Here is a 15,405-nt window from a genome sequence, read left to right as displayed (position 1 = left end):
AGCAGCTGATAAAAATCTTCTATTTCTTCATCTTTGGCCATAGTGGTTGGTGTGTAAATTTGAACAGTAGTTGTATTAACTGATCTTCCTTGTAGGTGTATGAATATTATCCTATCACTGACAGCATTGTACTTCAGGATAGATCTTGAAAAGTTCTTTTTGACAAGGAATGCGACACCATTCCTCTTTAAGTTGTCATTCCCAGCATAGTAGACTACATAATTGTCCAATTCAAAATGGCCAATACCAGTCCATTTCAGCTCACTAATGCCTAGGATATCGATGTGTATGCATTCCATTTCATTTTTGATGATTTCTAATTTTCCTAGATTCATACTTCGTACATTCCAGGTTCTGATTATTAATGGATGTTTGCAGCTGTTTCTTCTCATTTTGAGTCGTGCCACATCAGCAAATGAAGGTCCCAAAAGCTTTACTCCATCCACGTCATTAAGGTCGACTCTACTTTGAGGAGGCAGCTCTTCCCCAGTCATCTTTTGAGTGCCTTCCAACCTGGGGGGCTCATCTTCCAGCACTATATCAGACAATGTTCCACTGCTATTCCTAAGGTTTTCACTGGCTAATGCTTTTCAGAAGTACTGCCGGGTCCTCCTTCCTAGTCTGTCTTAGTCTGGAAGCTCAGCTGAAACCTGTCTTCCATGGGTGACCCTGCTCGTATCTGAATACTGGTGGCATAGCTTCCAGCATCACAGCAACACACGAGCCCCCACAGTACGACAAACTGATAGGCACGTGGGGGAGGAGTTCATAGCAAGGTGTATGTAAGTTTTTGTATGAGAGACCGAATTGCTTTATAAACTTTCACTTAAAGCACAATAAGAATTAAAAAATATATTATCATGTCAAAGAAGTACCTTTAGTTCCTGATTTATCCAGAATTTTTTTTATCAGATATTGTTGATGAATGTTAAAAAATGGTTTTTAGTACCAATGAAGATAAACATTTGGTTTTTCTATTTGGACCTATTAACAAGATAATTTACATGGATGACTTTCCTAACATTAAAATCCTAAAACGATACCTACTTTTTATGTGCATCATGCCTTTGATGTGCAACTGAATTTGATTGGGTGATATTTTTCTAAAATTTCTAAGCATCTATGAACAAATGTGACTACTTTATAGTTTTTTTTCTTCTATTTTTGTCAGGCTTTTTGTATCAAGGTAATGCACACTTTAGTTGCCGTGGGTGGCACAAACAGTTATGCATTCAGCTACTACCAAAAGGCTGTTGGTTCAGATCTACGGAGATGAGCTTCAGAAGAAAGGCCTAGCGATCTACTTCTGAAAAATCGCCACTGAAAATCCTGAGGAGCACAGTTCTACTCTGAAGCTTAAGCTGAAGTTGACGTGACGGCAAATGGTTATTTTTTGGAATGCACACTTTAAATAACAAATCAAGATAGAGATGTATTTAAAAACGCTTCAAAAGAAAGAGATATACCTAAAAATGCTTTAAATAAGTATAAAGAGTGAAAGACTTGAAAGCGTCCCTGGAAATCACCCAAGAAACCACCTGGGGTTGCTAAATTCTAGGGAAGTTGTTCTTTAATTACTGTCATAACTTTCTCCCACTGTTTTTCATCCATTCAGGCAGTCTGCCTCATCTTCAATTAATTTTAATAATGAATGTTATCCTAGAAAATTGTCCATCTCATTCATATTTTCAAATTTACCAGCACAAAGTTATATAGAAAATTCTCTATCTTTAATATTCTTCAAATCTGAGGTTACGTTTGTTTTATTTTTAAACATTACATTTTATGTGTTCTCTTATTTCCCTGCTCGTAAGGGCCAGAAATTAAACAATTATTTTCAAAAGCCAGCTTACTTTTATTTATCAGGCACAGTGATTTGCAGGTGTTTGGTTTTGTTTGAGGGGAGGAAGGTAGTGTCTGATTGGCTGCTTTCCTAAAGCCTCTGTTTCAGTAGGTGGGGCCTGCTTCTGGAAAGCCTCAAAGGCCAGAGCAGCGGACATGTGGACCACAGATTCGCAGATACTGCCGCCTTACCTCTATGAGCTTTCTTTCATATGAGCTTGCTAGTTCTTCCGCTACTTCTCCCGGCTTCTGGTCGGTGACTGTAACTTCTCCATCACCATTCCAAAGATGTGGTACAACTTTAGGAAAAGAAAGACACTCCATGAATATTTTAACCAAAACTCCAAAACCCACTGCCACTGAAGTCAATTCCCACCCTACAGGACAGAGCAGAACTGCCCCATAGAGTTTCCAAGGTTGTAATCTTTACAGAAGCAGATTGTCACATCTTTCCCCTGCACAGTGGCTGATGGGTTCAAACCGCCGACCTTCAGGTTAGCGGCCAAGCGCTTAACCACTGCACCACCAGGGCTCCAAATATATTAACAGTAATCAAAAATTATCTCTCTATTAAAAAATTAAAAAATCCTTCTTTTCCAAATGGCTTCTCGAGTGAGAAAGGTCTTTATAAGGAAAAACAAAACAAAAATAGTTACTAATTAGTGCAACACTTCCACCAAGTACAATAATGTGAAGGATGAGTTGTGTAAAAAACGTCAGGGAGACAGATGCACAGAGTCTGTGGAGTAAGCTTGCCACTATCTTGCCTATGGAAGAAAACAGATGATGCTTTGTCAAGAGGCTACAGTTCCATCTTCTCATCCTGGCCAGATTTCCTTTTCTCCAGGAAAAAAAGTAATGCACTAAGGCAATGCCTGCAGTCCCTGGGTGGTACAAATGGTTAACATGCTTGGCTGCTAATTGAAAAGTTGGAGGTTCAAGCCCACCAGAGGCATCTTGAAAGAAATGTCTGGTGATCTGCTTCCAAAAAATCAGCAATTGAAAACTCTATGGCGTGCATTTCTACTCTAATACATATGGGGTCACTGTGAGTTGAAGTCAACTCAACAGCAACTGGTTTCAAGGTAAGGCCTACCACAGCCTGATGTAAAATGGTAGTGGGGTCATATTGTACGCAGAACCACTAAGAACTGGCATTTGTAAACAATACTGAGGATGACGAGCAAGGCAACTTCCAGAAAAGCTCGAAAACCCACATATAATAGCAGGGCAAGGACATCTTAAAGAGAGACTGGCTACCAGATCAGAGCAAGAATTAGCGCAGCAGATACCTATGGATATTGTTTCTACTATTAAAAACATTCCCATATATGTCTACTTTGCAGGAAAAAGCAAATAAAGGAAAACTGGGAGTATGCCAGATAGTTCCAAGTTAACTTGGGACTGTTCTGAGAATAGGAAAGAACTCCTATACCGGTGGTTATGAAAAAGATCCAGGGGTGTGCTATAAGTGTATGCATAAAGCCCCAAGTCTCCAATCAAGCATCATCTAACTACTAACTACCAGACAGACGTAGTTTCCACATGTTCTAGGAGAGGAAACTCCTGGTTACCCCTATCAGCTGTAATGAGATGGCAATGAGGCAAATCAAGGAAAACAAGGATCAAAAGCTAGCCCTCCAGGGGCCGGGATTTGAGAGACAAGGTAGAGTGAACTTCAGTGAGGCAGAGGGAAAGAGTGAAAGTGGGGAAAGGCTGAGCAAAAATAGGAATCACTCCCTCAGAACTGGCTGGGGAGCTTAAGCTCCTGTCCTGTGGCTAAGCCTCCATTAAGCCACAAGTAGTCAGGGCTCTTTGTGGCAACATGGCCCCCAAGTGATAGTATAGAACATGCTGGAATGAAGGCCAAAGTTGTTTCTCTCCGAGTGGTGACTTGCTTCCAGCCACTTCTGTAGGGAGCAACTCAATAACAATCAATAACCTGAAATAAGTAAAGAAAAAAATTAAAGTGAACTTTCCAGTTAAAGATCACAGACTTAACACATTAATTTATATTCACACCCTCTCAAAATTCCTTAAAATGCCAATTAAAAAAAAACATCTTCCTAAAGACATCACCCTTAAAAATAAAGAATATGGGAAAGGAAATAAACAACAAAAATTTAGAAGCTGAGAAGCAGGTAGATAGCTGACAACTAACTTGATAGACCTGGGGAAACCTGATTCTTAGCTGGAAGTGAGCACAAACTGATAAAAATGGAACAGCTCGCAAAAGGAGGAGAAAGTGCTAGCACAAGAACCCTTTGGAAGTAGGGACTTAACGTGAGGCTAAAAATCAAAAGAACAGATAAAAAGCCTTCATAAGAAGCAATTGGCATAAGACTGGTGGTTTGTTCTCTAGAGAAGGTAAAATGGAGATCTGAACCAGTTAAAGATGTGTTGTTGTTGTTGTTGTTGTTAGGTGCCGTCGAGTCGGTTCCGACTCATAGCGACCCTATGCACAACAGAACCAAACACTGCCCAGTCATAAGCCATCCTTACAATCGTTGTTGTGCTTGAACTCATTGTTGCAGCCACTGTGTCAATCCACCTTGTCGAGGGTTTTCCTCTTTTCCGCTGACCTTGTACTATGCCAAGCACAATGTCCTTCTCCAGGGACTGACCCCTCCTGACAATATGTCCAAAGTATGTAAGATGCAGTCTCGCCATCCTTGCTTCTAAGGAGCATTCTTGTTGTACTTCTTCCAAGACAGATTTATTTGTTCTTTTGGCAGTCCATGCTATATTCAATATTCTTCGCCAACACCACAATTCAAAGGTGTCAATTCCTCTTCGGTCTTCCTTATTCATTGTCCAGCTTTTCACATGCACGTGATGTGACTGAAAATACCATGGCTTAGGTCAGGCGCACCTTAGTCTTCAAGGTGACATCTTTGCTCTTCAACATTTTAAAGAGGTCCTTTGCAGCAGGTTTACCCAATGCAACGCGTCTTTTGATTTCTTGACAGCTACTTCCATGGCTGTTGATTGTGGATCCAAGTAAAATGAAATCCTTGACAACTTCAATCTTTTCTACGTTTATCTTGATGTTGCTCATTGGTCCAGTTGTGAGGATTTTTGTTTTCTTTATGTTGAGGTGCAATCCATACTGAAGGCTGTGGTCTTTGATCTTCATTAGTAAGTGCTTCAAGTCCTCTTCACTTTCAGCAAGCAAGGCTGTGTCATCTGCATAATACAGGCTGTTAATGAGTCTTCCTCCAATCCTGATGCCCCGTTCTTCTTCATATAGTCCAGCTTCTCCCATTATTTGCTCAGAATACAGATCGAATAGGTGTGGTAAAAGAATACAAACCTGACACACACCTTTCCTGACTTTAAACCAATCACTATCCCTTTGTTCTGTCCAAACAACTGCCTCTTGATCTATGTAAAGGATCCTCATGAGCACAATTAAGTGTTCTGGAATTCCCATTCTTCGCAAGATTATCCATAATTTGTTATGATCCACACAGTCAAATGCCTTTGAGGACTCAATAGAACACAGGTAAACATCCTTCTGGTATTCTCTGCTTTCAGCCAGGATCCATCCGACATCAGCAATGATATCCCTGGTTCCACATCCTCTTCTGAAACCGGCCTGAATTTCTGGCAGCTCCCTGTCGATATCATGCTGCAGCCGTTTTTGAAAGATCTTCAGCAAAATTTTGCTTGTGTGTGATATTAATGATATTGTTCTATAATTCCCACATTCAGTTGGATCACCCTTCTTGGGACTAGGCATAAATATGGATCTCTTCAGTCAGTTGGCCAGGAAGCTGTCGTCCATATTTCTTGGCATAGACAAGTGAGCACCTCCAGCGCTTCATCTGTTTGTTGAAACATCTCAATTGATATTCTACCAATTCCTGAAGGCTTGTTTTTCACCAATGCCTTCAGGGCAACTTGGACTTCGTCCTTCAGTACCATCCATTCCTGATCATATGCCACCTCTTGAAATGGCTGAATATTGACTAATTCTTTTTGGTGTAATGACTCCATGTATTCCTTCCATCTTCTTTTGATGATTCCTGCGTCATTTAATATTTTCCCCATAGAATCCTTCACTACTGCAACTCGAGGCTTGAAATTTTTTCTTCAGTTCTTTCAGCTTGAGAAATGTTGAGTGTGTTCTTCCCTTTTGGTTTTCCATCTCCAGCTCTTTGCACATGTCATTATAATACTTTACTTTGTCTTCTCGAGCAGCCCTTTGATATCTTCTGTTCAGTTCTTTTACTTCATCAATTCTTCCTTTTGCTTTAGCTGCTCGACGTTCAAAAGCAAGTTTCCAAAGTCTCCCCTGACATCTATCTTGGTCTTTTCTTTCTTTCCTGTCTTTTCAATGACCTCTTGCGTTCTTCATGAATGATGTCCTTGATGTCATTCCACAACTCGTCTGGTCTTCAGTCATTAGTGTTCAATGCATCAAATCTATTCTTCAGATGGTCTCTAAATTCAGGTGGCTTGTACTAAAGGTCTAAAGGTCATATTTTGGCTCTCGTGGACTTGTTCTGATTTTCTTCACTTTCACCTTTATCTTGCATATGAGCAATTGATGGTCTGTTCCACAGTTGGCCCCTGGCCTTGTTCTGACTGATGATATTGAGCTTTTCCATCGTCTCTTTCCACACATATAGTCAATTTGATTTCTGTGTGTTCCATCTGGCGAGGTCCATGTGTATAGTCGCCGTTTATGTTGGTGAAAGACAGACTAGGAAGAAGGACCCGGCAGTCTACTTCTGAAAAGTATTAGCCAGTGAAAACCTTAGGAATAGCAGCAGAATGTTGTCTGATATAGTGCTAGAAGATGAGCCCCCCAGGTTGGAAGGCACTCAAAAGGTGACTGGGGAAGAGCTGCCTCCTCAAAGTAGAGTCGACCTTAATGATGTGGATGGAGTAAAGCTTTTGGGACCTTCATTTGCTGATGTGGCACGACTCAAAATGAGAAGAAACAGCTGCAAGCATCCATTAATAATCAGAACCTGGAATGTAGGAAGTATGAATCTAGGAAAACTGGAAATCATCAAAAATGAAATGGAATGCATACACATCGATATCCTAGGCATTAGTGAGCTGAAATGGACTGGTATTGGCCATTTTGAATTGGACAATCATATAGTCTACTATGCTGGGAATGACAACTTGAAGAGGAATGGTGTCACATTCATCGTCAAAAAGAACGTTTCAAGATCTACCCTGAAGTACAATGCTGTCAGTGATAGGATAATATCCACACGCCTACAAGGAAGATCAGTTAATACAACTACTATTCAAATTTACACGCCAACCACTATGGCCAAAGATGAAGAAATAGAAGATTTTTATCAGCTGCTGCAGTCTGAAATTGATCAAACATGCAATCAAGATGCATTGACAATTACTGGCGATTGGAATGCAAAAGTTGGAAACGAAGAAGGATCAGTAGTTGGAAAATATGGCCTTGGTGATAGGAACCATGCCGGAGATCGAATGATAGAATTTTGCAAGGCCAATGACTTCTTCATTGGAAATACCTTCTTTTAGCAACATAAACAGCAACTATACACATGGACCTCACCAGATGGTTAAAGGTAGGGGTATCAAAAATAGGGAGATAAAAATACTACAGCCTGAACTTTTAAGGTTCTTCCCCCTCCTGGATTCCTAGAACAGCAGACCTCCAACAGACATCTCCATGCAGGAGCCTAGAAAAGTACTCTCTGGAGAATATGACCAGCCCAGGACAAAGGACCTACTTATGGGGATCTCCAGTGAAATGACAGCCAGATTACTGTCATGGATTGAGCCGTGTCCTCCCTAAACAGGTGTCAACTGGGTTAGGTCATGACTGCCAGTGTTGTGTGGTTGTCCTCCACTCTGTGATTGTAATTTTCCTATGTGTTGTAAATCTTAAAATCTGCCTGTGGTTATTGAGGCAAGATTAGATTATGTTAAAGAGGATTAAGGTAGACTATAACCTGTGGGGGAGTTTCCCTGGGGTGTGGCCTGCACCACCTTTTATCTTACAAGAGATAAAAGGAAAGGGAAGTGAGCAGAGAGTGGGGACCTCATGGCACCAAGAAAGCAATACTGGGAGCAGAGTGTGTCCTTTGGATCTAAGGTTCCTGCGCTGAGAAGCTTCTTGACCAGAGGACGATTGATGAGATGGACCTTCCTCTGGGGCTGACAGAAAGAAAAAGCCTTCCTCTGGAGCTGATGTCCTAAACTTGGACTTCTAACCTACTTTACTGTAAGAAAATAAATTCTCTTTGTTAAAACCACCCATTTGTGGTATTTCTGTTATAGCAGCACTAGATAACTAAGACAATTACCCACCAAGAAACCCACAGTAAATGTTCACAGAGCTTCTGTCAGCTTTTTAGTACCCCACTTCTACATCTGAGTTGTTGTTGCTAGGTGCCAGTGAGTCAGCTCTGACTCACAGTGACCCTATGTACAACAGACAAAACACTGCCCAGTCCTGCACCATCCTCTGACAGCCAGAAATTACCTTACACTTGAGACGAGCATCTAAGATGAAATATAAGAACCATAAAAAACAGAGAAAAGCAACTTGGAGGAAAAATCTTTTGGAAAGCAAAACTATGATAAAGAAATAAAACACTGGATATGAGGGAAATTTCCAGAAAATAGAGCAAATGGAAAATAACCACAAGTTCAAATGAGAAGAGCTCCAGGGAGAAAAAAGAAACACAAAAAAGAGGAAATCAAAGATTCAAGAAATGTCCCAGAAATGACAGAGAGAAGTGTCAAGATCGCAAGAGTTCAATTAGTAGTTAGTACAATGAACAACACAAATCCACTCTGAGGCACCTTCGCAGTGAAATTTTAGAACACGAGGACAAAGAGAAGAGGCTGAAACTTCTAGGGTAGAAGCAGAATTTATATAAAGGATCAAAAATTAGAATGGCATAGGACTTCTAAATAGCAATATTGGAAGCTACTGGACATTGGAATAACACCTTCAACATCCCGAAGGTAGTTTCCAACCTAGAGAATTCTATACCAGGTCAAACCATGTAAAGTAAAATGAAGATTTTTTTTGTTTGTTTTTTTCCAGAATTGCAACCTCTCAAAAATTTACCTTCCACTAAAAGGAGGGCAGAAATTTGGGAAGAAGATGACACAGGAACCAAGAAAAGGGGGTTCTATCACAAAAGTGAGTCAAAAATTACTCATAATAACGAAAGTGGGAACAACCCAAATGTCCATCAGTGGACAAAGAAGTACACCTAATGTGGTCTCTCAATACAAGTGAGTATTTCTCAACTAGAAAAAGGAATGAAGCCCTGATACTTGCTACGACATTCACATTAAGCTATGTGAAAGAAGCCAGACATTAAAGGCCACATATTACATGATTCCATTTATATGAAATATAAGAAATAGGCAAATCCATAGAGGACAAAGTAGATGAGTGGTTGTCAATGGCTCGAGGGCAGAAGGAATGGGGAGTTAATGCTGATGGTATGGGGTTTTTTTGGGGGGTGGGGGGGTGGGGTGATGAAAATGTTCTGCAATTAGATAGTGGTGATGGTTGTACAACTTTGTGAATATACTAAAAACCACTGAATTATACACTTTAAAGGGTAAATTGTATGGTATGTGAATTACACCTTAATAAAGCTGTTATTTTTTTAAACAGAGAGAGTAAGTCAGTGGGTACGGGCTCCCAGAGCAGCCAGGCTACTTCTAGCTAGAGGTCAGAGGGCTCCCAGAGAGACTGCCTCAGGCTCAAGTTGACAGGTGACCAAACACGAACATACTGAGGTAGACTTACATAACTGAGAGAGAAGTCAGGGTTAGATAGTGATAAGTACACAGAACACCACGCACTTTTTTTTTTTTTTTTAAAGACTACTACCAGTTACAGAGGCAATTCTGACTCATGGCGACCCCATGTGTGTCACAGAAAACTGTACGCTATAGGGTTTCCAGTGGCTGATTTTTTGGAAGCCTACCACAAGGTCTTTTTCCCAAGGCACCTCTAGGTAGACTTGAACCTCCAACCTTTCTATTAGCAATCGAGTGCATTAACTGCACCACACAGGAATTGCTAAGAAGACTATTAACTGCAGAGAAATAAAAAAAAGTTGTACAGAAAAAAATAAAGAATGATCCCATACCTCACGGCTCAGCTGTGCATAGCATATACATAGACATAATAAAGGCAGTGAACACTCATCAAACCAAAACGATGATATGGCTGTCCCAGGAGGATGGGGAAGGATGTATGTGTGTGTGCGTGTTTTGTGGGAGTGGAGTGATCAAAGAGAGTTGTACTTCATCTTACGCATGATAAACCAATCACCTCCACAGTGATAAACCAATAAATAATACCTATAATGTCTTTGAATTGTGGTGTTGGTGAAGAATACTTAATATACCGTGGACTGCAAAAGGAATGAAAAAATCTGTCTTGGAAGAAGTACAAACAGGATGCTCCTTAGAGGCAAGGATGACAAGACTACATCTCACATACTTTGGACACGTTATCAGGAGGGATCAGTCCCTAAAAGACATCATGCTTGGCAGAGTACAGGGTCAGCAGAAAAGAGGAAGACCCTCAACAAGATGGACTGACACAGTGGCTGCAGCAATGCGCTCAATCAAAACGATTGTGAGGGTGGCGCGGGACCGGGCAGTGTTTTGTTCTATTGTACATAGGGTTGCTATCAGTCGGAAACGACTCGACGACACCTAGCAGCAACAAGAACATAGCTGAAAAATCAACAAATGGTGATATACACATGCTAATCAGAGATATCCAGGCAACTACCCAAGGAATCATTTTTTAAAATCTGAAGCAGTTATTTCTGGAGAGTGGGAAATGGGAGAAATTGGTAGCCAAAGGTTTCATGTCTTTTATAATAAAAGTATGTGCAAATTTTTTATTTAAAAAGACACACTAAGCTCTTTTTAAACTCTGTTAATCATAATTTGAGAGGGGGCTGCACTTAGAAATGAGACACAGAAAAGTTTGGTAAGACGAGGAGTCCCTCTGGGCAGGGTGGCTAGGGAAGAGGTGCCTTGGGGGGTGCCCCCTCCTGGAGATGGATGGAGCTGTTTAGCAGAGGGCCAGAGCTCGACATGACTGCCTTGTTTTTCAGGGTTTTGCCAGTTTCCGACTCTAACAGGGTGCAGCCTTACCACTTTTCTGTTGCTCATTTTAGCGGAACATATTTCCTTTTTCCTTCTCTGACAAGCTTCCACCTTACACAGGTTCCAGCTTTCGCAGGTTTCACTATATATTCAAGTGCATATCTCAAAACCCCTAGTCCCCTGATTCGGTCCTCTCTAAACGACCTTTGATCTTTGCCTGGCCCAGGCTGCTTTCCTAAACGAGGAGATGACGCTGACCAGGAAGACTAGACATCCACCGGCTAGGTGTCTGCATACCCCATTAGAAATTAAGCCGCAGGCATTCTGCCCTCCAGCATCCAGCCCTCCGTGAGCATACTTAAGGGGAATCAGCAATCTTCCCTGATGGAGGAGGCAGAAATAAGCTTTCTGCCCTTCAAGGCTGGGGGACAGACCTCGGATAGTTACGAATTTACAGAAGGTTTCTTAGAAACTAGCCAGTCAACTTCTCTGCAGCTTTCTGACTCCCTGCCACTGTGGTTCAGCTCCTGAGCGTTAACAAGCATGTTAGAAATTTCAATTCCATGTTCACATAATATAATATAATAGAAGACTGATCCCAACTTAATCACACTTTTCTAATCAGTACTTGGAGCAGGCAGTTTCTAGAAAGGTCTCCAATGATCCCCGCCCTCCTGGTATTCACGCCCTTGTAGAATCCCTACCCCTGACTCAACTCTCATGAACAGAATAAGCAGGAGTGATGACTGTAACTCCCAAGATAAAGTTATAAAAGGCCAGTGGCTTCTGTCTTGGGTGGTCTCACTCGCCCACTCACTCTGATGAAGCCAGCCACCATGTTGTGAGCTGCCCTATGGAGAACCCCATGTGGCAACAGCTGACAGTCAGCAAGGACCTGAGGTCTGCCAACGGCCGCAAGAGTGGAAGTGGATGTGCCCCAGTTGAGCCTCAGCTGACACCCTGACTACAGCTTGTGGGAGACCCTGAACCAGAGGCACCCAGGTAAGCCATGCCTGGATTCTCTTCCCACACAAACTGTGACATGATAAATGTTTGTTGTTTTAAGGTACTAAATTTGGGGGTAATTTGTTATGCAGCAGTAACTAACTAATGTTGTTGTTAGCTGCCACTGAATTGGCCCCCGACTCATGGTGACCCTATGCACAACGAATCATGTATTATGATCCACAGGGTTTTCACTGGCTAATTTTTCGAAGTAGATCACCAGGCCTTTCCATCTTAGTCTGGAAGCCTGAAAGTTCTGCTGAAATCTGTTCAGCATCGTAACAACATGCAAGCCTCCGCTGACAGACAGGTGGTGGCTGCACACAAGGCACGCTGGCTGAGCATCAAACCAGGGTTTCCCACATGAAGGCAAGAATTCTACCACAGAACCACCACTATCTCCCAGTGCCACAGGCACTTCTTCAGAGACTACTCTGAGTAACACTCTGAGTTAGACCTTAAAATTACAAAGATGGTAATATGGTCCCACATGGACAATATTTATATAGAAGAAAATTAAGAGGCTGACTGGCCCAATATATCGCTATAGCTTAATATCTGGAAAGTAAAGGGAGCCATTTAATAGGTTGGACCACACTCCTCTCAGTTGGCAAAGGTGAACACGTGGTGAAGCATAAGAAGCCATGCATCCCATTAGTCTAGGCTTACACAAGCACAGTTTCTCTTTTTTTTTTTCAAGTCAAGAAGATTCCAATTTGCCTTGGAAGTAAGGGAACATTTGGTGTTCAAGGAAAGCAGCACAACAAAAGTCTGAGTAAAGTCAAATCATTTGAAAGCCAAAAATAACAGGTTACAACACTATCCCATTTCGCCTACACATTCCCCAATAAACAAATCAGCCCGGAGAGTATCAATTGTGATTGAATTCTGAAAGTCAAATCTAAACAAAAAATACGAATGCTTGTGACTGATCAGACTGAAAACTTTTTTTAAGTTGTATCCTTCCAACTTAATATGGTGATCTATCAGTTCCTAAATGGAACGAATGACAATTTATTGTCTCATGAGAACATCATACTTCTCTACTCATGTCAGTAATAGATGGAGGTCACTCTGACTTCAAAAAACAAGGCTTGAAAACATTCATTAGCAATGCAATCTTAAACCTAAAATTTAATCATTAAAGATTTCAGTCCATATTCTGACAGTGCTCAGAACGTTAAAATTTGCCCTGGTCAAGGACTGTATGCAAACGGCTGCCAGCATCCCACAATGCAGAGTAGCTTTCATCTGCACGGTTAGAGAGTTCAGTTTTGGATAAGAAACTTAAGTTATGCTGAAAAGGTCAAAATACAAAGATAGGTCCAACAGCAAAAAGAAATAAGGGCTATATTTAACATCCTAATCAAAATTTGAAAACTACATCAATAGCTACGAGTTCTCACAAAAATTAAAATACTATTGCTCTACCTTGAATTAAAAAATAAAAGCCAAACCGTTGCCGTTGAGTCGATTCTAACTCATAGCAACCTTATAGGACAGAGTAGAGCTGCCTCACTGAGTTTCCAAGGAGTGGCTGGTGGATTTGAACTGCTGACCTTTTGGTTAGCAGCAGAGCTCTTAACCACTGCACCATCAGGGCACTTTGGAATTTACAAGGCATTTTCAAAAGCATAATCTCACTGGTGCCTCCATACAGGGTTATTCCAGACATTTTACCAATGGCAAGACTTGTGAGTCACAAAGTGATTTCTTGTGCCAAGTGGGAAGATGTCTACATCATTTGTCTGGCATAGGATCCCCCATTAGCCCAATCAACCTAGTTAACATCACATTATTCACAGGAAAATCTACGCTCTATTTACTTGCATATACTCTGAGCAGTCAGCAATTTTCTCCTGTAATTTCCATGATGGCATAATTACAGAAGTTTGACTCCAAGTGGGAAAAGAAGGATTTGGCAGAGACAATGAGCCTCCTGTTTTTAAATTCAAATAGTCAGAAGCTGAAACTGTGTTTGGTAGAAGCACATAAAGACATTTACTTTAAATCAGAACTATTTTTCATGTTCCAGAAAAGTTGTAGGTCTGTTAGCAACACTCACAGGTCCTTTAAACTTAGAGAAGAGTTCACAGTTCTCACCTCATTGCAGCCCACCATATCTGTTTGGAGGTGTCTGTGATAAGTCATCTGAAATAAGCAGACACTAAGCTGGTATCACTAGCAGGGACCAGAGAACACATGGGGTTTTCTGCCTAAATTATTTTAAGCAAAACTTCAAATACCATGGGGAACAGCATGGCAAACAGTACGATAAGGTTACTGTTTTGCTTTCAGTTTGAACAAGCTTAGCATGACTCCAGATGCAAACAGTGTGAGATGCTGGTGGCCACAGAGGATAAAGGATCATTTTAAATTCAGAGTTGGTTTTCTAGGACATTCTAACGGAAAAAAGGAGGTGTGCTCAGGCCCTGTAACAGTGGGTCAGGTTGGGGATGTGATGGGGAATCAGGGACACTTTAAGGTTGCAAAAGAAAAAGGTTCTTCTTCAGCAAGGTGGCAATGAGCCCTACAAGACAAAAGGTACCGCGCACTTACTACAGAAAAGGAGACAATCTTCACAACAATGTTGTTGTTATTGTTAGGTACCGCTGAATTGGTGCCGACGCACAGTGATGCTATATACAACAGAACAAAACACCGCCCAGTTCTGTGTCATCCTCACAATCATTGCTATTTTTGAGCCCATTGTTGCAGCCACTGTGTCAATCCATCTCGTTAAGGGTCTTCCTCTTTTTCGCTGACCTTCTGCTTTACCAAGCATGATGTCCTTCTCCAGGGACTGGTCCCTCCTGATAACATGTCCAACATAGATGAGACAAAGTCTCGCTATGCTCACTTCTAAGCAGCATTCTAGCTGTACTTCTTCCAAGACAGACGTGTTCATTTCTCTGGCAGTTCATGGTATATTCAATATTCTTCACCAACACCGTAATTCAGATGCATCAGTTCTTCTTCGGTGTTCCTTATTCACTGTCCAACTTTCACATGCATATGAGGCAACTGAAAATACCATCGCAGCAGTAACATCCACCATTTCCCAAGAAGTGACCAAGACAGTGTGGGCAACCTGCCACCTTTCCCAGCCCAGCCAGTAGGAAAGACATAACTGAATGAGAGCTGCTCACTCCTGTGCTCAGACCTTGGTTCAGGGAGCATTTGCAAAGCTAAAAAGCTGAGGAGGACTCAGGTGAGGTATGTGGACTCCTTCTCTGCTCCAGGGCTACAATGCAGAAAGGAGGAACCCAACACTGTTACCAGCCCTTGCTTGGCTCTCACTTCAGAAAAACCCACTGTCACCAGGGTTGTGGGTGTCTGGGACCTCTCAGAAGAGTTTCTGTCACATGCTTTCTGATTAAAGACTGAAGATGCTCTGGCTCAGGGATAACGCAATAGATAAATCCTGGTTGCTATTCAGTTCATTTCTACCTCGGGAAG

General features: G+C 41.5%; 1 protein-coding gene across 17 annotated transcripts in view; it reads right to left on the bottom strand.

Annotated features, from left to right (window-relative positions):
• SNX29 (sorting nexin 29) overlaps positions 1–15,405 on the bottom strand; it is a 662,332-nt gene that overhangs the window by 287,797 nt on the left and 359,130 nt on the right. For all 17 annotated transcript variants that reach the window (XR_002787578.2, XR_010323633.1, XR_010323635.1 and 14 more), the window contains one exon: positions 2,035–2,141. Coding sequence is in view for 12 of the 17 variants with exons in the window: in XM_064295605.1 (XP_064151675.1) it covers positions 2,035–2,141 (107 nt within the window). In the remaining 5 variants the exon portion in view is untranslated. The remainder of the gene's footprint in view (positions 1–2,034; positions 2,142–15,405) is intronic.

This window comes from Loxodonta africana, chromosome 12 (assembly GCF_030014295.1).
Source record: "Loxodonta africana isolate mLoxAfr1 chromosome 12, mLoxAfr1.hap2, whole genome shotgun sequence".
In the NCBI taxonomy this organism is placed as follows: Eukaryota; Metazoa; Chordata; class Mammalia; order Proboscidea; family Elephantidae; genus Loxodonta; species Loxodonta africana.
The sequence above is the reverse complement of the archived record's forward strand: the minus strand, read 5'-3'. Positions and strand labels throughout refer to the sequence as shown.